At 41.0% G+C, this 26,251-nt stretch overlaps 1 protein-coding gene across 1 annotated transcript in view; it reads right to left on the bottom strand.

Moving 5' to 3' along the window:
• The window catches only part of FAF1 (Fas associated factor 1), a 163,925-nt gene extending 152,527 nt beyond the window's left edge, over positions 1-11,398 (bottom strand). The window contains exon 1 of the mRNA XM_075182058.1: positions 11,135-11,398. Within this exon, the coding sequence (XP_075038159.1) occupies positions 11,135-11,179 (45 nt within the window). The 5' untranslated portion in view covers positions 11,180-11,398. The remainder of the gene's footprint in view (positions 1-11,134) is intronic.
• Positions 11,399-26,251: the final 14,853 nt, after the last annotated feature.

Below are 26,251 nucleotides of genomic sequence, written 5' to 3' on the forward strand. Positions count from 1 at the left end.
TTCACTTGTGTACAGCTCAACATGAAATGTTTACGGATTGGAAACCCAAACACATATGTAAAGTATTTAAACCGTCTCCGTGCATGAGTTATATTAGACATGTGCACTGCCTTAAATACACACAATCAGTGGGACATTTCCCCTAACTGCACTCTGGTTCTTGGACTCTGAAACCCTGACATTTATATATAAAACAATGACAATACAGAATAAAAACGTAAAATGTTTCTAACCATCTGTCCCACCGCTGCCAGTTGCCCTCCTGGGCACATTTAGCTACATGGTTTACATCCAATCATAGTGTATGTGCGATTGTCTCTTTTGGTATTGGAAAGCTGCTCTCTCACTTTGTGTTTTGAAAATGTCCCCAATGGGTGAAGACACAGAAACACATCAATAAATTGCCCGAGAGTAGATGACTCTTGCCCTTTCACAAATCAATGAAAATTCATCATGAAACGCACTTAAAAATACATTATAAACATATCTTTCTGGTACATAATACTCTATTGTATAAGGATCTAAAGGTGTACGGGATATTGTTTATTAACTTATTTTATAGCATCAAATGTATTACGCAGCGTTTTAGAGAATATTTAATCCTTCCCATAAGCCTCTGCCCGATGGAGCTTACAATTCATATTCCCTAACACACACACACACATAGCCCCCCAAGGTTAATTTTGTAGTAACCTGCCAGCAAGTGGCGTTTGGGAGAAAATCGGAGCAAACCCACACAAAGACGGGGAGAAAATACACACTCTACACAGATAGGGTCCTGGTCGTAATTAAACTCATGACCCCAGAGCTGTGAGCCAGCAATGCTAACAGCTGTGCCACCATGTTGCAGAGTGACCGGGGCAAGTCAAGTCTAGAAATATATATGGAGAAGGAACGTACCAGCATCCAATCATACTTCAGTATACATGAGACAGACCAATAACTTAACAAGCTGACCCCACAGACCAGGAAAAGTCCTAAGAAAAATTACTGTACAAGTCCTTTTACACAAGCGTTAATTTACAGTGTTTAACGTACATTCTCAAAGTGTATTAGATGCAATATTAAGGTGAATGGGTCACAAACTTAATATAAAGAAATGAACCTGTATACACAACCACAATTTCTAACAAGCGATTGCTTTGCGTTAACCTTGACATACCCTGCAGTGTTCAGAGCATTAAATGTGCATTATGAATACAGTGAGGGCTACGTGGATAACAAGTGCTTGATAGGACACCTATGATCTGCATAGGACCACATTGCATTGAATACTGCAGGGAACCTTTAGCATCATTCTTTAATACATTAGCACTGCTCTCAAAGCAAGTCGATAGGGGAAGGTTATAAATCACGTTTAACTAGCGTTGTTGTTTAACAACCATGTGTACAAGCCCTAAGAACAGCGCAGACTCAGACATACACAGCCTTTATTAACAACAACAAAAACACCAGAGTAGTATAATACACAATCCCAGGATTCAAAACAAACCATTACCCAGCATCACAACAATGTCTAAGATCCCTGGGAATAATGTGGTTCAAAAATAAAACACCAATGTGGGAATTCAATTCGGCGTTATGCTCGGCTGCACACGTTTTCAGGTACTACAGTACCCCAATATCGCTGTATGGGGTGCTGCATCGCCCCAGAGGCTCCATGCGACCGGTCCAGTGGCACTCCGTGGCACACTGATCGGCCCCCAAGTCTTCTTGGTCCCATCTTACATAACAAAATGTAAAATTCTCCATGAAGCTATATAAATGAACAGCATATCGGTAGAACACAAAAGGGTGTTTAGATGGAAGCAGTCACTAAAGACTAAAATATTTATCAAATATACACACAAAGCACAATATTTACCACGGCTAACACCTGAAGCAAATCGGTGGAAGACCAAATAGTAGACCACAACATACTAATAGGTTAATTGGCTGCTACCAAATTGACCCCAGTATCTCTCTCCGAGTGTGTATTTAGACTGTAAGCTACAATGGGGCAGGGACTGATGTGGGTGAGTTCTCTGTACAGCGCTGCGGAATCAGTGGCGCTATATAAATAGCTGATGATAATGAAGGTAGCCCACTATGGGACTGACCAAGGTGGGGAAATGCCCCCAGCCCAAACTGCCTCTCACTATCGTAAGTGAAGACATACTCCCCAAATTATGCGAGTTGGGACAAATATGCCGACTGCGGAACAGTCCCCTTAAATTGGGAATGTCTTGCCAAAATCAGGGCAGTTAGGAGGTATGTCCGATTAGTTTTACGCACAGATCTTAACTAGAGCATTTTAGATTGTTTGTTTAATAGCATTTTAGTGACATTTCTAAGATTTTTGTATATTCCCAAGAAAAATTTAATATCTGTTATTTTTACAATCAGTGCCAAATGGAAAGTAGTGGTCTTTGCAAAAACTGGTTCAATTGACTTTCAAAAGGTCCCCATGGGACATTTTCTGATTCACTAATACATCAAAATATCATAATATCCTTTATCTCAGGAGATTCTATTTGTTTTGCATATTCTTATCTGTTTTTCAGCCATTCTGCTGGGAGGCCTTCCATCATGTCTGTGTAATTCCATATAGAACAGAGAGGGGTGACAGACTCAGAGGCACACTAGTACTTCAAAGGGGCATTAAACCTACAAAAATAAAATGTATACAAAATAAAAAAGACATATATTCCTGGTGTATATGTAAAAACTAACCAAAGAGCATTGTGGGTGTTTACTTGGTAAGGCAACTTACAATACCATTTCTGGATGGCTCAACGCAATGCCATTTAACAGGCTAAAAAACTAAATTAAGCAAGCAAAAAAAAAAAAAAAAAAGATGCCCCCATAATTATAGCTTGGCAACATATGAAAGGATCGTTAAATAAGCTTATTGCCTTTTTTTTATCATCAATCGTTTTTAATTGGAATTTTTTAAGCAAATGGGGGGGTACAGAAAAAAAAAAGGAGGGGGGGGTGAAGTATGAACACACCAATATAGCATTTACCAGTTACAGACAGTATACTTATTGAATTTTTTTAAACACTGTAAATTAAAACAACACCCCCCATTACTTTCAGCCTTCTTTAAACATCATACAAATAAACTTATTCAGGATCACCATAGTGTACACAGGCCCACACAGCAGCTACCGTGCACGTAATATGATATACACAACAATGATTCATCACAACACAGGGCGTCTCTGTACACCAGTACACACACCTGCTGTCTTCCTGACTATCTGCCCCAGCTCTGGTTCTTTGTAGTCTGTAGTCAGTTTACCTGCACAACTAAACAGGAAAGCCATGTAAAATCTACTTTTAACATCGCACTCCCTACTCTCAACAAGTATAAATGAGGGGTTTCCCTCTGTCCAATCAGCTTCCATCCGAAATCTAACAGAGTTGCTTGTCCTGCCGCTATGCCCGATGCACCTCCAGTTACAGGTGCTAGTGAGGTACCAAGCAAGGGACCCCATTGGTGCGATAGTCGGGGGAAGAGAGCTCTGGGTTCAAACAAAAAAATTGACGTTGCATGAAGTTCAAATTTACTTTGTTTGTTTATTTCTGCAAACAAGAGTTTGTGAAATATTAACTTTGTTTACACACATAAATTATCTTGGTTATATAATAAAAACAAAATGTTATGCCTTGTTCTACTTGAATGTGCTTAATGCCCACTCCACAATCCAATGCATATTATAAGTAGGAGGGCAGAAAATTACCTTTAGGAGAAGATAAGTCCCCTCTACAAAGAAGAAATGCCCTCTAGAAATCTATGGCTTCCGTTCTAGATTTCTATAACTGCCCAGGCAGAACATGTTGTTGCTTTATAAATCGAATTATAATATTCAGAATAATAAGTATTAACATCTTCTTTCTATACATTAACAACTAGGAGCTGTGAGCAAAATTAAAATTTTCTAGAGATTGTCGCTGATCCACAGAATCCACATTTTGGAGAATATGGAGCACGACCGTGCCATGCAATAACGCTGAATGACAATTCTAAGAAATGACAAATGCACCCAACACAGTAGGGCAGGACACACAAAGCAATGTTTTCAATATATACGTAAATCACCCAGATTTCTACTGGGAGGAAGGAAGAAGAAAAGAAACAAGAAGAGGGGGAGGTGCAGGGAGACAAATATAGGAAAATGCTTCTAGCGTTTAACATGGTTTTTGTTTTTAAGCATCCTGGGATATAAAACAAGGGGGCAGGTGGCATGTTATTCCTATGGGAGACAGCAACGACGGTCTTTAAATGCTATATGGAGTATGGGGGATTGAGGGAAGGTGGGGATGAGACCGTAGGATAACTGTGGCTTGGCATCAAATAGGTGAGACATAACATTAGTGAGAAGACTTATGCCAACTTTATAATACACATACCAAGGCACCCACCTTCCTTTAAATTGGATGTCATTTTTATAACCGCTAGGGTTAATTCCATGGAGATCATAAACCAGGTTCTGGTTCTCAACAGCTAAGAGAGGAGGCGTTGTTTTCAATTCCACTTCTTGACTCTGTGACAGAGCTGCAGTAATTATATGCATGGTTAATTTATCCAGACGATTATCCAATGAATTAACAGGTTTGTGGAGTAAATATGTGGCTGAGTATATCTATGTTTGTGATATGTTCCATATGGCTGGTTATTTTTCCCCAGAATGTTTTGATTAATGGAAGTCTCACCAAATGTATATAGTTTATATACACACACACGTTATATATACAACCATATCATGACGTAACACATGTGAAGGGGGAGGGGGGGGGGGGGAAATGATATCAGGTAATTGGCCCAATAATCCCAAAACTAATCAATCAGATTATTATCAAACACAGTGGGAAATGCCAGAGGGAGATGGCAGCTACCGCTGTGTCTTTTCCTACAGCACCAAGAGGCTTTAATGAAGCTAGAGGCCCATTCGTTAACAGCCACATGTCGCCCTATTTGGCCACCTTTGTAGGATCATCCCACATGTGGCCAGCACAACATGACATCATGTTCTGCCAAGGTTTGGAAACATTTACATCTGTAAATGTTATTAGCAACCTTTTTTTTTTTTTTTATATTTATAAAAAGCAATGTTTAAATCAGGCCACACACACTATGATCTGATCATTCAAACTGAATTTATCGAATTCTCAGGGAATTAACAAAATAATTGATCATTTATTAACTGATAATCTGATGATTTTCAGTGGAATCATTTACATTTTAGAAGGGTACTATTTTTTTTCTACTCTGTCAAAACAAATCGTAATGCGTGTTAAGCACTCACTTGTTTTTTAACTTATGACTCAATTAAAACTGATCAGATTGTAATGTATATTTATATAGCGCCACTAATTCCGCAGCGCTGTACAGAGAATATATGTCACTCACATCTGTCCGAGGAGAGAGAGAGAGAGGGAGAGAGAACAAGTCACCTACTAGTATGTTTTTGGAGTGTGGGAGGAAACCCACGCAAGCACAGAGAGAACATACAAACTTCACACAGATAAGCCACTGTGTGCGGTCATCACCAGTTACAATGTAATGTGTCTAAGTATCACCAATGCTGTAGCAGTTAAAGCAACTCTATGCACAAGTCATAATACAGGTGAATGACGAGACAAAGACAAAGTACTACAGTAGATACATGAAGGAGTCAGGTATGTACCCAGTGGGATGCACAGAAAATTGGCCAAAAAGATAACAAGCAGCTATCAGCACCATTAGTCTCTGTGGTGTATTAAATGGATTTCAGGTTATATATAAATCCTCTTTTACTATCAACTGTGTGAAAGCAGCTGCAGAAGCAGCACAATTATTATAAAAGTGACTAAAGCTTCTCAACACAAACTGCTATGAAACGAGATGAACAAAAGAAAAAGGGGAGCGGCAGCCAATTTCATGAAACGGCCAGAGAGCTACGCTGGTTTCTGCTTACTCATGGGAACAGAAGGCTGAGTCAGAGCAATAGCCTGGCATGAGAGTCAGCACAACCTAGCCGCTGTGTGCAAATATACCAACTACAGGACTCCTGAGCAAATGCTGAGTATATAGGGTATACCAATGTGTGTTAATAGAGGTTGTGAGACTAAAGGGACACTACTAGGAAAACAAAATCATGTTTATGCCTTTAAGCATAGGAGTAACATTTGTTAATAAAAAGAAAAGGGGGAATAATCATTCCACAGTGGAAGTCTAGGTCACACAACATGGGGTGTGACAAAGCACTCTAGTGGGCCCCTATCCTCATATCCCTAAAAGACTACCGCTTGGTGAGCGGTACATACCCGTCAACATCGTGACTGCCCTGTCGAAATCAGGACAGCTGAGAGACCTACCCTAGGTCACACATTCAGTGTATTGTACAATTGTTAAGAGAAGGGAAACAATGGTCATTTTATTAACTAAAGAGCTTTGCAAGCAATATAGGGTTATAGGCTCCCTTTAATTAGCCAGGCTTGGGATAGAAACTTATTAACAACAGGGTAAGTTACTTATATAACAGCTACCTAATGTTTTACAGCGCACTGAAAAGTCCCCAAGACTGTGGGAGGAAAGCTGCAGTAACTTGTTAGAATGTTGTATCAGAGGTGCTTAGTGTCCGTCTGAACTTTGAGCATTAAGTTTCAGGGAACCTCCAGTTTTATGCATTTATTATATGTGTGGACTTCCTGATAATCCAGTCACTGAGCTGGGTTGATCCACTGATATAGTCAGGGGGAGGCTGGCAAGTTTTAGCCCGGGGGGCAAGACTCGACTCAGCGGTCTATTTTAAAGGAAAAAAATGCAGGTGGCCCAGTGACCCAGGCAAAGGTAGCCCACTATGAGACGGGCCCCCTGCCCCCCAGCCCAGCCTGCCCCTGGATACAGTGCTGCCATTTTGTTTGCATTTTGTACAAGAAATATTGTCAATTTTGTTCTCATATATTGCAACTTGTACAGCAAGGAAGTGCCAGTTTAAAAGCAGTAATTCAGGTTTAGCCTCCCGCTGCCTCCTAATTATGATGGTTGCCTTGTCATCGTATTACTTTTACGCAAAACATGAGGAGACACTTATTACAACAATGAAAATGTATACTTGTGTGAAAGGTTATCCTCCGAGCTGGTGACAAGGGGCCTGATTCATTAAGGTACTTAAATTAAGAAGTTTCTTATTTAAGTCTCCTGGACAAAACCATGTTACAATGCAAGGGGTGCTATGGGGGCCATAGAAACAAAGCAATTAACTGGATTTAACTGCTGATCACCTCTGTGATAGAAAGTAATTTTTGTTTATTTGCTAAAAAAAAATTAGATCCTGTAAATAGGCACACTTAGTATAATGCACATATATAGTAAATCCTCTTTTGGGGTCTGATTCATTAAGGATCTTAACTTGAGAAGTTTCTTATTTAAGTCTCCTGGACAAAACCATGTTACAATGCAAGGGGTGCAAATTAGTATTCTGTTTTGCACATAAGTTAAATACTGACTGTTTTTTCATGTAGCACACATATACTTGATAGCTTATTTGTACACTGAAATTTAAAGTTGATATGTGTGTGTTACATGAAAAAACTGTCAGTATTTAACTTATGTGCAAAACAGAATACTAATTTGCACCCCTTGCATTGTAACATGGTTTTGTCCAGGAGACTTAAGAAACTTCTTAATTTAAGTACCTTAATAAATCAGGCCCAAGGTCTCTTCAATTATAGGTTTTAAAACAAATTATACCCAATTTTCCTGATTGCGAGGCATTAAGTCTAAGATTTTATATCACTTCTATGCTTGCTACAAAACAAACCATCTACCAGGCTAAACAAAGAGAAGCTGTACCACCAAAAACTGGCTGATTTACACATGACAGAGAAAGCCAACAGTGGGAGGAAGAGCATTAACCAGGATCAAGATACCCGGGCAGTAATCTGAAGTGCAAAGTAAAACAGGAGCGCCACTGCAGATCAATCAAATTTCATCAAAACCGTCCTACAAAAACTACAGTCGGGTGGCAGTGCACAACCTGTTGATCACATACAGAAGTACAGCTTCGGAAGTTCAATAATGTAACGAGCAAAGGCAAAGAATTACATTCAGACATATGTATTTTATTGTGTACTTTTCATCTGTTTAAGTTTGTTTTCTCAAACATTCAATGCACTCAAAAGGAGCATGGAAAACAAGTCCTGCAGTCTCCTAAGTAACAAATGTTCTGTACAGATTGTCTCAATGCAAGTATAACTGACCGGCTATGCTTTGCCATTTAAGCTTTTTGTCCTACAGCGGCACCCTTCACCCATGTCTAAGGGATGTGCCATCAATTTTATGGGGTAGAGGATGATCCTTCGCACTTAATTTTTATCAAAACCGCAGTGGAAATTTAAGGAAAAAAAACTTAGAATGTATTTTATTTCTTTGCTTTATATAGGATATATTAAACTTCTTAGTTTAAACATCCTTTAAATAAATCCCAGCATGTCCCTAAATACATTTAGATTTCTGCACGTTTTCTCTAAAGCTGTAGTAGGTCAGATCACCGGCACTGAAGCCAAGCAGTCTAACTAGCATTGTCAGGTGTCCTATGGCTACAATATACCTAGCTGTGGTATAGAAACTTTCCTGATAACTTCTGAAAGTGGCTACTTTACCGACTTTGGCAACTCCAGCACGCTGGCATAACAACTAGGACTTGTCTGGCAGCGGCTTGCACAATGCGTGCTCATACAGAAGACAGATTATCAGCTGAACTGAAGGCACACAGCACTCAGCCGGCCAAGCTGTCAGGAGTGCATTCTGGCTACATTACAACTTAAAGCAATGTGTGGGATGTCATTTTATTTCACCAGGCAATGAACTGGGGCCTGTTGACATAACTAGAACACATGGAACGCCTATACAGGGCTCAAATTAAAGGTTAACAGCTGCTGAACAAGCACAGGAAGGAGGAATACAAATTTAATTTGAAACTTTGCAACACAGTTTGCTAATGTATTACTCTAAACTTGGGGATTTATTGGTCATAGTTACCTAGCAACACATTCAAACTTTAAAGCAGAGCCACACCTTATATTCCCCCCACATCAGAACTGCAATCATTGGGTTGTTCTGGTTTAAACCCACTTAATATTCTACCAGCTCCACTGACATCTATTCAATACTCTGCATTTACTTTCAAACTTTCCCAGGCTTTCAGAAGCAGTGTGTAACTTATGATCATCATCAGTTATCTATATAGCGCCACTAATTCCGCAGCGCTGTACAGAGAACTCATTCACATCAGTCCCTGCCCCATTGGAGCTTACAGTCTAAATTCCCTAACGCACACACAGAAAGTAGGGTCAGTATAGATAGCAGCCAATTAACCTACCAGTATGTTTTTGGAATGTGGAGGGAAACCGGAGCACCCAGAGGAAACCCACGCAAACACGGGGAGAACATACAAACTCCACACAGATAAGGCCATGGTCGGGAATCGAACTCATGACCCCAGTGCTGTGAGGCAGAAATGCTAACCACTAGGTCTCTGATGCCCACATGCCAGACTTGGGACCCTTGCTGTTCTACTGGTGGTGGGTTAGGCGGTGTTATAGCAAAAATATAGAGTTCTCCTTAAATGTTTATAACAGAGGTATCTATTGGGCACGTTCAAAGTTTACAAATGTTAATATTAACAGTAATGAAGGGGTACTGTGATACCTGCAGTGATCTACACAAGAGTAAGCATGGTGCATTCTTTGATAGAAAAAAAAAACCAAGAAATGCATGATTTAAGATTATAAAGATTGCTCGTATTTTCTGTTTATAGAGAAAATATGCCCCATATAATATGATTATCAGGTGGTACACTGTAAGAACGCTTTAAACTCCAAACATAAAACCCACAACAAAAACAAGATGACCTCCTTTCCCATCATTTGTTTTTTTCAAATGACAACCGGAAGAATTAAAAATAAAATGTATATACTACCACATCTGCTATCAATTCCTACATATGTATGGTTGTGCATAACAGTTCATACGCAAACAGATACTAGTTGTAACAATGTCTCTGCATAGAAGAAGAATCCAGAGGACTCAATTTCTTATTCCACCAAACCAGCTATTATAGTGTGTCATAACTACAGTGTGTGTGCATGGTTTCTAAGACACAAAGCAAAAACATTAGTTGGGTAGCCTGTCTATTTCCTAACCAGACGATTGAAACATACAATTTAAACACAATTAAAATAAAAAAATACACGTTTCATTTTTCACTATATCTTGTCAGTGGCAGAAACACCCTAACCACTCGGCCTAGAACATTAAATACATGTTAATAGTAGTGCACAGTATATACATATCTTCAGTGGCACTGCACAAAAATGGACAGTATGTACTTTTATAAACAAGTACAGCTGCTATAACAAGTTCATGACCTACTTTCCTCTCAATGTACACCCCCAAACCTAGACCAATTAACCAACTCTGTCAAATAATATAGGCATATTGAAAATATTGCTTTGCAGAACAAAATTATAAATAGGGGTTCAAAACACTTAATCTACCTTGATATTCAGTATATCTGCGACATCAAATACAAAGAACTAAGAACAATTATATCAAATCAATTTAATTATATCTGCTGGTGAAAATCCCTTGTTCCTATTAGCCCAGAAACATGAACCTCAGGATTACTATCCCATGGATTGTAAACTGGGTCCTCTTACCTCTCTGTCTGTATTACCCAGTATTGTTTTATTACTGTTTGTTCCCAATTGTAACAAGCCATGGAATTTGCTGGTGCTATATAAATAAATGTTGGTGATGATTAATATGGCAAGAACACGAAACACTAAATTGTGAAACTCTTATTTGTGAGAATTTATGGGACTTGTCCCTGACAATGACAACAACTAATCTTAGTGAGTGACTGGTGGTCTAACAATGTTTGTTGTTGCTGAATGAGAATCCTGAATTGTGATTATAAATTTATAAATAAGTAGTCTCAGGGGGTTGATGACAGTAATATATTAGTTTATTCACCACAGAAATAGTATTATAAATAATTAATATTGTCAGCAGTGGTTGATAGGGTAATGAGAGGCTGGAACCCCCCTGGACAGAGCATATAAGGAAGTGAGAGACCCACTGGTCTGTCTACGGTCCCTGTACCTGGAAGTCGGCCAGGATCATCTCTCTGTCCGTGTTGGACGCCATGTCACCCGGTGGGGGGGGTGTCAGCGATGGGTGCCCGGCTGGCTAGTAGATCTGCCCCCGGGGCATGTCCTCCGTCTCGGCTCCGGGTCCTAGCTGTCCGCCCTGAGCGCTGGCTCCGGGCCCTGTTCTCTGTGTCTCCGCTGCCAGGCGCTGTCTGCTCTCCCTCCGCCGCACGGCGCTGTCGCACATTTTGCTCGTCACCGAAGTCGCAATGACTGGCGGATTGCGGCCGCTGGCGTCACGTGACGCCAGCCCCGCCCACACTCCTTCCGTCGCCATGGCAACAAGGGGAAGGGAGAGATGGGGGGGGGGAGCGGCAGCTGGCAGTGATGAGCTGTCACACAGGGTGACAGTGAGCTCTGGGCAGAGGCAGGAGACCTGTGTGTGCCTCTAGCTGCTGTGCAGCCCTGACCCAGAGATCCCTGCCAGGCCTAGGCCTGAGGCTGCCGCCTGCCTGTCACTGTTATAATAGTGTTACCAATAAGCCTCAGATATTACGCATATTATTAATGGGGATCTAGACAACAAAGACAACTAAAGACACAGGGGTATACTTACTAAACTGCGGGTTTGGAAAAGAGGAGATGTTGCCTATAGCAACCAATCAGATTCTAGCTGTCATTTTGTAGAATGCACTAAATAAATGACAGCTAGAATCTGATTGGTTGCTATAGGCAACATCCCCACTTTTTCAAACCCGCAGTTTAGTAAATCTAGCCCACAGTCTCTATTGGTCAAATAGAGCTGGTGACGTTTGGCATCATTAGTTGTTTATATATTGCCAATATTCCCTATATAAGTGTAAAAAAACGCGCTTTTGTTATGCTCCTTTCACTCATGAGAGAGTATGGGATTATGTGTGGACGGTGCAGGATGCATGCAGGGGACACTTTGTTTTTGTGGTGGATGCATTAAAGAAATACATTCTTTTACACTTTTATTGAGCACCAATGATTCAGGGCAGCCTAAAACAGGGGCCTATTCAATTGTGCGTGGAGTGCGTTTGGAACAGGCACAAAGGTTTTCTGCGTTACTGCAACATGGCGGATTTCCCTTTGCCCTCAGAGTTGTGAAGGGAAATCTGCAATGTTGCCATACCCAGGGGCAAACGCAGGATTTGTAGAGGGGGGTTTCCCCACCACGCCCGCCCAATTTTAGACTACATAGGCAATGCTGCGTGTACTACTGTTAGGTGCATGCAGCTCTCCTTTTTCAAGCAGAGCCGTGTGAAGCAGGGGCAGGGTCCAGCCACCTCAATTATACAGTGCCCCAGGCTTGGAGGGGGGTTTCCAGGCACTAACCCCCCCCCCTCGGTTTGCCTATGGTACCGTAAAAAAGGCGCAGCCACGATGCTCTTCCGAACATTGCAGATAATTGAATATGCCCTATAGAGTTATGTCACTTATTTAGTGTTTTTATTTTTCCTTGTGACATCCCTGCACTGAGCATCCAACGCCCTAGGGATTTCATTTAAACTGACTTCCTCATTGGCTGACGATGGGGAAGAGGTATGGGGAGTTTGAATATTTAAATGAGTGCGCCCTGAGCGCTTGCATCCTCGTGCCATGATGACGCTGGCTGTTGTTCTTTTGTGTCAGTGATGGGCTGGGAGTATGGTGCTATGCTGCAATGTCACACACTCCCAGCCTGACATAGAGCAACAGTATCCTATGGGCTCTGCCGGTACCTTTCCACTTGCCCTATGCATGAGGCACTATGGGGTAGATTTATCAAACCGTCTATAGGAAAAGTGGAGGTGTTGCCCATATCAACCAATCAGATTCTAGCTATCATTTATCTAGTACATAATAAAAAAAAATCATAGCTAGAATCTGATTGGTTCTATGCTCAACACCTCCAACTTTCCTTTTTAGAGGACTTGATAAACCTCTGTAACAACTTATTATCTCAAAAATGACACATTTCTTTTGTGCTAACCTCATATCATATGGGTTTCACAACCACCCTCTATGTTCTCTAATATTACAGTAAACATTACAGCTTGTACAAATCCTATTGTATAGTTGGTGCTATATAAATGAGATAATAAGAATTATTGCATAGTTGCCTACATTTCCAGAGTCCAGAAGGCTCCCGAATGTAGGGGAAACCAGCCACAAGGATGCTTATCAGTCTGCAAGGTTAGCTGGGGCATGTAATGATGCAAATAGAGTCACCAAGAGAAACCCCCGAGGGCTTGATTTAGAGTTGAACACCAGTCCAAGTCATTTCTGCTGTGTAAAAATGTGCTTTGCTAAACTGCGTATATGCAAAAACATTAAACCGGAATTTAGAGTTGAACTAAAGTGGCCTCATGCTCCTGGACAGGTGGTTTTGGGGCGTATAGGAAGTCCCCTGGAGGTGTGTCCCTATTAGTCATGGAAGCTTCTCCAGATACGCCTCTTGGGAGACATATCTTTTGCCTGTCCCTAAGTAGTAGTGTAAAGATATGTGCAGATGGTGATGACAGCATCACCATGTATCTTCACTCTTTTAATATAGTAAATTGAAAAACCTTCCCATTGGCTAACCAGCACTATTAATTCGATTGGAAGGGCTGGGTTGGTCACACTATAATCAGCGCCGGTGCTAGGGTCCTTGGCGCCATAGGCACAATGTGAAAATCGCCGCCCCCCCGTGTGAAAATCGTCGCCCACCCCCTTTAAAAATCGCCACCCCCCCCTTTAAAAATCGCCGCTGCGCTTCCCTCCCCACCCCTCCCCATGTCTTTCTTTAACTTACCTGCATGAAGCTGCTCCTCTCTGCTCTGTCTTCTCCCCTCCACTCACAGACACTGTCGGGCGGTGATGATGTCATCATCACGGCCTGTCACTGTCAGTGAGCGGAGGGGAGAAGACAGAGCAGAGAGGAGCAGCTTCATGCAGGTAAGATTCAATAGCCCCTTCCCTCCTCTCCTCCCCATGGATTTCCGTTTTTTTTTAATTTCGAGGCGCCCTGCAGGTCCCGGCGCTCTAGGCAATTGCCTAACCTTGCCTAATGGGAGCGCCGGGCCTGACTATAATAACCGAGATACACAGTGTGGAGTTCCATATTATAATATGAACCAGCCTGTTCAGGGTGGGACTGGAGCTCCCCCAAGAACCTACCAGACCTGTGCTGTATGGCACTGGGGCTCCTCTTGGCATCCCTGGGGAGGTGGGTGCCATGGTAATAGAAATATGTAACAGATTACAAACTATGATGGAACCACATGTCCCAGCAAGCCCATAGGAACATGCTGGAGCTTGTGAAACAATGAGTGTCAGCATGCCTGTGACTGCCAGGGCTTGTTGGTGCCTGTGGAACTACAAGCTCCAGCATGGTCTGGCAGCCAGTACCAGCAGGAACATGTAGTTCCACAATAAAAGTAATAGAAAGAGTTCAACACAAATAAAATACACACAAAAGCCTCTTGTTTATCATTTTATTAAACTCCTAAATCCAAAACGAATCTCCACCTATAGCGTAAATAGATATACAATTAAAAAGCCTAATAGACTGAGTACTATTCCCTACAGGTCAAAACACTGAATAAAACTGAACTCAATTGACCTAGAGGGTCAACTTCTGCTCTGATATGCTGGGCAGTAAAGACCCTCCAGGTAAATAGAGTTCAGTTTCATTCGGTGTCTCAGCTGAATTGTACACTATACACAGTTTAAACAGTACTTATAGATATCATCATTTAATTATTAGGAAAAAAAATACTTTGAATATATGGCAACCTGATGAATAACTAAAACAAATGGATTTACATGGTGCTATTTCTAATATATTAAAATACATTCCAACATTTTAAAAAGTAGACTCCTCCCCCATGATTCATTCTAAGCACACACTAATGTGTTCCAAGTCAAGGAATCCTACCCTGTCAAGGATAAACCTATGACTTAATCACCCAATTGTGCACACTCTGTGCTCTGGTAGCTAAACAGTTAACCCTTCACACACTGGTTTCTAAAGAGTTAATCCAGCCAAGCAATCTGTCTCTTCTAAACAGGCAATTAATTCGCTTTAGAGCAATAAGGACAGAACTATTAAATTGTTAGATTTAATATACAAAAAGTACAATGCTTACAGAGAATAAAAAAAAACAGTTAGATAAAGATTTGACATACAAGTAAAAAATTGCAAACAGTTATAAGAACAAATAGGATGAAAGTACAGAGCATAAATTACTTATCATAATCTGTATGCCTGGGGGTAGGCAGAAAAGATGGACAGTCCTTCAATTAGATTGATCCCCAAGAAACTGACAAGTTGCCCCTTCCCAACACAGGTTTTTTAAGCAAAATGAAATGGGACGTTCTTCACAGGGGCGTGTTAATGCCATACTTGCCAACTCTCCCGGAATATCCGGGAGACTCCCGAAATCTGGGTCAGTCTCCCGGGCTCCCGGGAGAGAGGGCAATTCTCCTGATTCCCGGGCAGCGGTGGTAAGTGAATGGAGGAGGCGGGGCTTAACGGTGTCACGGCCGCGTCATTGTGGCCCCGTCCCCTTGTTTTATTGGAGGAAACAGGTTGTGACATCTTTGGGGGCGGGGATAACGGCGCGATTCTTCGAGCCCCGCCCCCACACACCCACCTGACCCCGGACCTCCCGGAACTTAACCTGCCAATGTTGGCAACTATGGTTAATGCTAATAGGGGGGCAGGGATGTCCCCTTGGTGTCACTATAGTTTTCTCTCAAATATTCCCAAAGCTTTGACCTTTGGGTAATTATTCACAGATATATCCCAGAGACATAACTCCCCCTTCAATAAACCAGTCATAATCTCCTGCACATTTAAATACCAAACATGATGGAATTATGACAATGTGACATACCTTTCCCAAAGATATGTGATTATAGATGTTCCCGGATACCGCCAGTACCTGTCATTCACAACCCTGATGTGATATCTGCTCCTCAGTATGGAGTGACACACAGATTTCCCAAAATATGAACTATGAAGACATTTTCCTTTGAAGCTCATATTTCTATATACCTGTATAGGCCTTCACATGCTTTCCTTGGCTGCAAGATTTCCACTTAGGCATATGTCTCTCTCTCTAATTCACACCAAATAGTTCCCTGATGTTTACACTACCTATTGAAAGGAAGTCAATTAGGATGGGGAATACAGGATCAAAATAATGGATGTATGGGTTTTAGCAGCTTCCACTGTGCAGGTCACAGCCCTCTGGAGAGTATGGTAGAGTAACGGATTACAGCTATACAAGATGGAGGTCAGGAGCTAGCCCGAGCTAGGTGGTAGGAGAGACACAGAAGTACTAGGAAAATCACTGGGGAATAGAGACTGTACTGTGGTCAGCAGAAGATGAGAACAATGATGAGACTGCTTTGGAGATAGGCAGTTCAGAAGTAGGTGGTATAGAGATGAATTGCGCCTGACAGATATTACCACTGACGTGGATATGAGAATCAGATAACAGGTACAATAGCAGGTAATGGAGGAATGCACTGAGGTAGTGTGGTATTACCACTAATGTGGAGATGAAGTATTCCGGGCTGCAGATGCGTTACTAGGTAGCGTAGAGATGACTGCGGTAAACCGAGATTACCACTACTGTACAGATGAAGTTTATCCTGGCTGCAGGTACGGTACAAGGTAACGTGGAGATGTCTGCGGCTGACAGGTATTACCACTAATGTGGAGATGAAGCTTGTCCAGGCTGCAGGTACGATACCAGGTAACGTGGAGATGTCTGCGGCTGACAGGTATTACCACTAATGTGGAGATGAGGTTTGTCCAGGCTGCAGGTACGATATAAGGTAACGTGGAGATGTCTGCGGCTGACAAGAGCGGTAGCGGGTACACTGGAGAGAGGACTATTTGGTTACCTCAGCAGAATGAAGACCAAGAACAGGCAAATGAAGTTGGGCAGGGGTGCCTTAAATAATGAGAGGCAATTAGTGAACCAATGAGAAAGAGGAGAAGGTTGTAACAGTCCACAGGTCTGCACATGTGCAGAAACATAACTAAGATGGTGGACGGCCGCGACGTTGCACAGGCGCCAGCAGAGCAATGAGTGACTTAGATCTTGGCCTAGAGGAACCAGAGGACCGGTGAGTGACAGGTCCATTTACCAATGAAACATACTGTATTTTTGTCATTGTTGTCTCGTTCCAATATTTATTTGTATTTTGTTCCGTTTGTGTATTACTGACTGTACAGCGTTGCGGAATCTGTGGAGCCCCATAAATAAATGATAATGATGATTTGTAACACATGTATGTTCACTTTAAAAAGTACATATTTTGTGGGCACAGGTACTTCTTGGATACCTCTCAATATTTAAAAAAGCAAAATCAGGACAAAATAAGGTCCAACCACAATCGGTCCAAATCACGCCACTGATTCGCCCCAACCCTACCCCGATATGCCCAACCTGACCCTCATTCAGAGAATGTAAGCTCCAATCGGGCAGAGACTGATGTGAATGAGTTCTCTGTACAGCGCTGTGGAATTAGTGGCGCTATATAAATAAATGATGATGATGATGTTGAAATGTGTAACTCTGTATCTCCTCTTATAGAAGCCTGTGGCAAACACCTCCCTTTGTCACAATATGTACACCATATTCAAGATGAAAAAGTGTCCAGGTCTGAATAAGTAGTGGATTTATCTGCTTGATAACAGACACACCCCTCATACACTTATGTCCATCTTGCTAAAGCCTTTTATTTTATATGCTTTACGATTCCTATGAAGCATCAGTTAAACTTGAATAAAATAGCTAGTACAGTAGGAACAACTTCTGGAAAAATGTTTTTTTTATATATTTGCTACAACAAGCTTGGCAAATCCTAAACTATGGGCAAGCTACTACTAAATTCTCAATAAGTGTCTGTAAATCATTCACAAACCTCTGATTACAAGCGGTTTGCTAGTTGGGGTGTTCATCGTCATCATCATCATCCTCTACTTACACCTTCCCCTGACCACCCGCAAATAAAATCACTTTTTCAGTCGTTTCTGCGACTACTTCCCATCTGAATCCGTAGGCAATTGTTCGAACGCGACCTTACTGTACATTGCCTAAGTTAGTACACTACTTCCCTCCCCCGTCATGTCTCTTTAGGTGTAAGGATTCATAAGGGACAAAAAGATCAGAATATCCGCAGTTGCGTTGTGCATGCGCAGTGCGAAAAACAAAAAGATAAGCTATGCAAATGGACATACGTCTCACTCTGAATCATTCCCAAAGTGTGTGAACATTTATTGTGTGAATATGATCCCGTAGCAAATGTTACATGTTTGGTTTTTTTTACATAAGAGTGCAATTCATGTCTATTTTCTTGATAGCTTATATCATGGGTCAGGGAACTTTTTTACCTTTTACCCCCCAAAATATATTTAGATACGCCAACGTTACCCCCTTGATTTGAACGGAAGGAAATCATATATTATTAATTATTGGAATTCAAAATTTTATTGAATCTATTCAAAATTTCTTTGAAAGCTTCAACTTCAAAACTTCAGGTTTTGGAGAAATGATGTTGCTCCATTTTTGATACGAGAGCATCAATATTGGGGCATTTTGATGTCAGAGCAATTTGGATACAGTCTTCAGCATCCAATCGATTTCTCTGCTTTGTTTTTATGTTCGTTAGAGTGAAAAATCCTTGTTCACAAAGGTAGGTTGTTGCAAAAGGCAGCAACTTTTTGACTGCCTCCTCATGTGCAATTTTGATGCCTTTGCAGCTGTTGACATCCAAAAATATGACATATCTGCTTTGTTTTTAAATGCAATACGTGCTTCATTATTGCATTGCTCAAGAAGTGCCTCTGCCAACCTTTGAGGCTCTTCTGGTACAACAGCAATTTCACATTTAAAGGGGTCAACAATCCAACTGACAGCATGTGAATCGGCAGCATTACCCCCAGGAGTTTCATTTTTACCCCATTTGGGGTAATTTACCCCTGTTCCCTGACCACTGGCTTATATGGTCTGATTCAGTTTTAATTTTGTTGTATTCTTTTTCTCAGAATTTATTCTTATTGAGAGCTCATTCGTCATCTAGGTAAGGGGTGTTGGTAATTTTAGTTTTTGGGAATTTCATGTGGATACAGATGTCAAAGTGGAAATTTAGAAGTGAGGGAATGGAAAATTTAAGTGAATGGAATTTATTAGTTTGAAATAAATTTCAGATCCTTTTTTTAACACTATGAGCCTGATTCATTAAGGAACATAAATGCTGATACGTGCCGTACTTGCGTTAAATCGCACTGCGTATACCCAGAAACGGACTATACACTGGTGAACGCAACAGCGCCCAATTCATCTTCGAATGCAAAGGGCACTTAGACAGGCTACGATTTCATGGGCGGAAGTGGGAAGGGGAATGCGCAGCTGCACGTAGACAATTTACAATAAGCTCCGGCACACGCATCAATGTCCGATTCAAGCTTTGGGTATCTCGAAGGTACGTGTTTTTCTGTCATATCACATGCTCCAGCTACAGGTCTGGTGTAAGTGCCGAGTGATAGCGATGATGATGATGATGATCAAGAGCAACTGTAAAAATGCATTTTATGTACAGTGGACATTAATAAGATCATGATAAAATGGGAAAAAATATTTATTTTAACATTTTTTTCATTATTGACTATATTATCGTGGGCAGCACGGTGGCTTAGTGGTTAGCACTTCTGCCTCACTGCACTGGGGTTATGAGTTCAATTCCCGACTAAAGTCTTATCTGTGTGGAGTTTGTATGTTCTCCCCATGTTTGCGTGGCTTTCCTCCAGGTGCTCTGGTTTCCTCCCACACTCCAAAAACATACTAATAGGTTAATTGGCTGCTATCAAATTAACCCTAGTCTCTCTCTCTCTCTCTCTCTCTCTCTGTCAGGGAATTTATACTGTAAGCTCCAATGATGCAGGGACTGATGTGAGTGAGTTCTCTGTTCAGCGCTGCGGAATTAGTTGCGCTATATGGAGCTGATGATGATGATAATGATGATTATTAACAGGTGACAATAACCGAATACATTTTTTTTTCTGTGCATTCTCTTGTGCCTTTATATTCCACATATGTATTGTATATATCCTGCAGTATATTGTGTCTGTCTCTATTCAACAATTGCCGCATATGCAGAGTGGACCTAGACTCGTATTCATAATTTTTTCATGAGATGCTGGATCATTAATACATTCTAGGATGTCCCAAGGGGGTTAGAATATCCTCTTCAATGTTCCTTAGATGTTCTGCTAAACAAACTTTTAAGGGGCCTATACGACCTATATAATATTTACCACAGTCAAATTTTAAAATATATACAACATTTTTAGAATGGCAAGTAATGAATTGGTTAATATGATACATTTGTCTACTGATATCTAATTCAGTGATCTTCTTACTAATGTCACTATGAGAGGTGTTTTGGCACATAGCAGAATAACCACATCTATGAAAACCTTTAGTAGTAATTGTACCTTTTTTCTTGGTATCACCTAACTAATTTGTCATTTAGATTAAAGGCCTTCCTGTAGATAAATTTAGGCTTCTCAGGGAGAGTTGATCCTTTAGCAGAACATCTAGGGGACATAATAAAGGGTGTGCTAACCCACCAACTCTTCTGAGAAATCTCTAGTATATTTTTGTGGTATTGAAAAAAATCAACATCACTGGAGAAATAGAAATATCAATACTTAATTAGCTAAAACAGAAATTAGTTAGATTTTTAGATTAGAGTCACTAAGCCCCAATAGTTTATACTCAGATTTCAAACTTAAATGGGTCCTAGAATAGATCATCATTCTGTTTTCTTTATTATTAACTCTGTATGCTCTACTGACTATGAGCTTAGTAAGGTCACTTATGGGATTTGTCTATCTTTGGTTTGACAATGTAGTCGTTATTACATAAAATCGGAGACATTAATTTGTGAATTTATTATCTATTTAATTTACACATTTGTGCTACCCACTCATTTACAAAGTTATAAATCTTTATTCAATAATATTATAGCATTTTCATCATTAAACAGTATTATGTGGATTCAGGGGCCTATTTAATACTTAATAGGTTTTTTTTGCCTCATTAATTATTATTAGTCATCGCAACAATGACAGATGACTTTTCCGCTCTGTGGCTGGATCACAATGAAGTAGCTTATTGTGGAAATGTATTTCAATTAATAGCGCAGTATGCAGCTGTATATCATTGCAAATGATATTGTGTTTTGTATTGAAAATGCACTAATATGCCATGTTGGAAGAAATTAGTTTTTTGTAACTTTTCTAAAGCAAGTCTCATGCTAATTAGGCCTTTTCATTTGTGAGTGACCAAGACCTCTTTTATCCTGAATACACAGAGGGGGGTTGTTACCATTTATCCTGTCTTGTGAAAAAGATAGGCAAACTACATGAATACTCTGTGTAGCGCCGGAGACCCGAGTGTGTGTAACAAATGTTGAGGGAGACAAAGTACACAAGATACAATCCCCTTCTCAACAAGCCAGGTACTCACCCGATCCTGAGGGCAGCCATGAACTCACTGTACCTGCTGTGGTTACTTACCTGTCTCAGACTACCTGGGTACACCAGTAATAAGCCACTCCGTGGGCCTCCGCCTGTGGCCTGAACCCTGGCCTTTCAGCCCGCCTTCTTTGGGCTCAGGACTTATGGTGCCCTTCCAAACAAAATAGAGGGGCCCTTAAATTTACAATTAACACTTAACTATAGAGTGCCTATCACCTTCCTAAACTAACTAGAGCCTAGCGCCCTCTTAAACAACATTAAGGGTCTACTACCCTGCTATCAACAGGGAACTATCGTCCCTCTAACTATTAGAGCCTAGTGACCTTCTACAGAACCTAGAGTCCTCTACAACTATGCAAGGGCCCCCTTCTGAACTATGATGGGGCCTTGTGCCAACCTACTTGCTATGAAAGGGCTTTGTGCCCCTTACTGTATCATACAAGAGCCTTGTGCTCCCTACTTAGCTATGAAAGGGGCTCGTGCCCACCTACTGGCTATGAAAGGGCCTTGTGCCCACCTACTGTCTCATACGAGGGCCTTGTGCCCCCTACTGTTTCCTACAAGGGCCTTGTGCCCCTAGTTAACTATAAAAGGGCCTTGTGCCCACCTACTGGATATGAAAGGGCCTTGTGTCCACCTACTGGCTCGTACAAGGGCCTTGTGCCCCTACTTGGTTCTACAATGGCCACCCTAATGCCCACTGTGTGGGAAAGAGATAGAAGATGGTGCGTTCGGGTGCCCGGTAGAAGGGGTGCCCACCAGGGCCCTACCTGCATCGGGATCCCGATGATCACCTCCACGTAGCTCTGCACTCTGCCGCTGTTCCCGGGATCAGCCACCCACCTTCTTCTTTTCTTCTCCACTTGTTCTCTGCGTCTTCTGGGCAGGGTAGCTGTCAGCACTTACAAGGACTCCCTGCCACTGTTCTCCGACGGTCTCCGATGAACTCTCTCTTCCTTGCTTGCCCACGCCATCTTTTTTCTTCTGTCCGAAGTTCTCCTTCTGGCTTCTCCTCCTCTTCTATTCGCCGTCTGTCTCTATCGCTCTCCGCCGATGGACTGACTGTCATGGCGGCGCGCAACAACTTATAAAGCCGCTAGTGCGCTGGCGTCACATGCTGATGTCGCCGCGCTGTGCAATGACGCGGTGAGCCAATCTAGGCTCGCCCCGGAGCCAACATTTCTGATTGGCTCCCCGTCCTGTCTGGACCAGAAATAGCAGTGAATTGCACCAAATTTGCCACCACCATCTCGAAAGCACTCTGGAGGGACTCACCAGGACATGAACACCCAGGTGAGTCCCCCACATGGGCCGTACATGTGCTTTAGATACCTACATCTACAGCGGACAGAGAACTACATCTCCCAGCATGCAGTGGGGAGGGGGAGTGTGTGAAGGAGCCATTACAAATGTCAGTTGGAGATTCTGAGAGGGACTCAGAGGGACAGACATCCTGGGAGAGTCCACTGCAGTCTGTCAGAGAGAGGAAAATGGGAGTCTGAGAGGTCTGGGAGACAGAGGGATTAAGGAGCAAGAGAGAGAGAGAGAGAGAGAGACCCTGATAGAGTGGAGAAAACTTTACAGTGGAGAGTGGGAGAGCTTACCAGATACCTGTGTAGAGAGGAGCCATCCTGTTACTGATCCCCACGGGAGACCAGTGGTGATCAGTAACCCTTGTTTACCTTGCTATTTATCTACTTTGACTGAGATTTTTTTTTTCAATAGTCAGGTAGGGAACAGGTGGAGAGACCTGAAGAATATTCTACAGTCCTTTTACAGGACTGTGATATAGTAACAAGGGTGAAGTGTAGGGAAAGATAGTTATGGGATAGAGACTAATAAATATGCCGATGTGGCTTCTAAACACCAGCCTGGTATATTACTATTTCATTTATGTGTGCCTGTGGTGCTGAGCAGGGGGACTGAGGGTTCCTTAGTCTTCCTCTGGTGTTGATTATTTCCAGAACATTACCCCACAAAGATCCTATGGTACTCAGACCTAAGTGAAAGTACTGCACAAAAAAGGAAACAAGGTAGAAAGTTTAATTAAAGACAGGACGCACAAATCCGTATACACACCAGAGTAGAAAACAAAGGTGTTAAATCTGAGGCATTGCAGAGAAAAGAAAGAATATAATAAGATACGTTGACTGAAAATAAGACTTCATGCATATCTAAGACTACATGCATCTATGAGCTATTATACCCATATTGCTTTGCATCTAACTTTTAGTGTAAGAAGCTTCTTAAATACTTTTGAAAATAAGCACAAACACTAAGTGATCTCTCTGTGTGTAGATGGAGGAAAAATATTTTTTCTGTATCCACCCATATTCATTCATCACCATTTAGAAATAATGCCATTTTAAAAATAGAACTTACTACACTATGTTGTGTTTTTTCTCTATTTCGTATATAACCAGCAATGAACCTTTGAGGAAACCACATATTTTTCCCTGCAAAGATTTTAATATCAACAACGATACACCCACATTCCTTGGGACATTCCAGAATGTATTTATGATCTAGCACCTCATTGAAACATCATTCATTATTGTTTGTTTATTTAAATTGATTTTTCTTACAAGCGCTCATAAACACAGAACAGTTTTTTAATTATTGTATGTATGTTTGAGTTTAGTGGAACTCTAGTTTTGTTTTTAGGAATTTGCAAATAGGAGCACTCCAAATTGTATACCATTTGCATTTTACTCTATTATAGCAGACAAAAATAATCTCTAAAAAGTGATAAATGCTGAGAGATGTAATAATGAAGAGTGGTCGGTATTTCAACTTATATTTTGATTAATTTGTGTCTCTAATTACTGCTTAATTATTATTAAAAATTAGAATAAATGATTAGCACACGATACATTGAAATGTGCCCTGCATTTTAGGACTGATATTCTCCTTACAGTCAGCATATATAAACAGTACTTATTACTGGATTTACCTAAATCTCAATGAATTCTATGCTGATACATTATAATATTCCCGTGGTTTAACACAGATACAGTGTTACAAGTGTTGTGATTTAGTGATTTAATTTGTTATTCAAAAGCAACATTATTAAGCAACAGCAGGTGGCTTTGAGAGATCTCTCCATCCTTGCTTCTGATAGTTAGAATTTGAGTTGAGTTTATTATTTTACAGCTGGTATCATTAAATAATACTGTGTTTGAATTATGCATAAATTGCTGTAGATTGATATCGCTCTGCTTTGTTATATCCATGACAGGTAATGATTGCAATCATTCACTGTTAGTTCCCTCTTTTTTTTTCTTTTATTTACTTTTTCTTTTTCTCTTATTCACATGTCTTACTTTAAATATGTAGCTTTTTATTATATATGAAGCACTGACAAATAAAAATATTGCTTTGATCGCTGTGGAATACAGATCATTGGAGGTATTTCACGCCAACCATTATGTTTGCTTAATGGGCTGATAATAAAGTATTGACTTACTATGGAACATACCTTATGTTTTATTAAAACTGTGCGGTTAATATAACAAGTGCAGATTTATTGAGGTCATGTGGAGCAACACAGTATGATCTGGTTTTCCGACTGCTGGCTTGTCTGATATCAATTGGAAAATTTGGCACATATTCATTCAACTCCGAGTCTTAGGGAAGGAAGTGGTACCCGTGCATGAAACCGGTCAGCCACAGCTAACACAGCTGTGCCACAGTGTGCACATTACTTGGCTTGGCTGCGCTGCCCTGTGTTTTAGAGGCGAAGGACAAACAATATTGGGACGCATTGAGAAGAAGAAGATGGAAAGTGTCAGAGATCAGAGGATACAACTCAGGACAGTCAAAGCAGTGGAGAAGTGGCAGTATGGCATCCCACCATATACCGGCCCACTGTGTGGAGAAACTGTGTTTTTATTATCAATGAATATTTGGAAATCTAAAGTGTGGTTCAATATTAAGGGTCAAATCTACACCTGGACAAACCATGTTGTGATGCAAGGGGTGTGAATGTAATTTGTTTTCTTCAATGCAAGGTAAATACTGCCTGCGGTTGAATATAGCATACAAATAGTATTCAACTTCTTTTACACAGTGATTTAGAGTTGAGCTAGGATGTGCCCCCCTTCAAAAATCTAAATATATCTGCACATTTTAAATCCCCCCCCCCCCCGAACCTATGCAGCACAACAAGATTTTGCCAAGATGCAAAATTTCATCTTCTAGCAGGATTTACTCCAATTCAGGCCCTATGTGAGTAAATGTTAAGACATAATTTTTTTAAAAGGACAGCTTTCTGACAAGGTGAATAACTCCTTTCCTTCTAGAGCCCCAGGAACAGATTCACATAACTTGGAGCGAGTCTAGTCCCCATGGCTGTACCACTGATCAATTGGCTGAAAGTATTAGAAAGAAAAAAAATGTTATGTAACAAAATTAAATGTATACTATTGAGAATAAAGGGAATTTGAGCGTCCGGGTGATCAAGATCATATTGTAAATTATGTATGTTAGCTTCAACACCAAGCTATTGCTAAATGCAAGTGTAGAGTGGACACACTTCTATATGGGAAAATTTTAAGTTTTTGTCCCATTTGATTGTTGTTT

This window comes from Mixophyes fleayi, chromosome 8, assembly GCF_038048845.1.
Source record: "Mixophyes fleayi isolate aMixFle1 chromosome 8, aMixFle1.hap1, whole genome shotgun sequence".
Taxonomy (NCBI): domain Eukaryota; kingdom Metazoa; phylum Chordata; class Amphibia; order Anura; family Limnodynastidae; genus Mixophyes; species Mixophyes fleayi.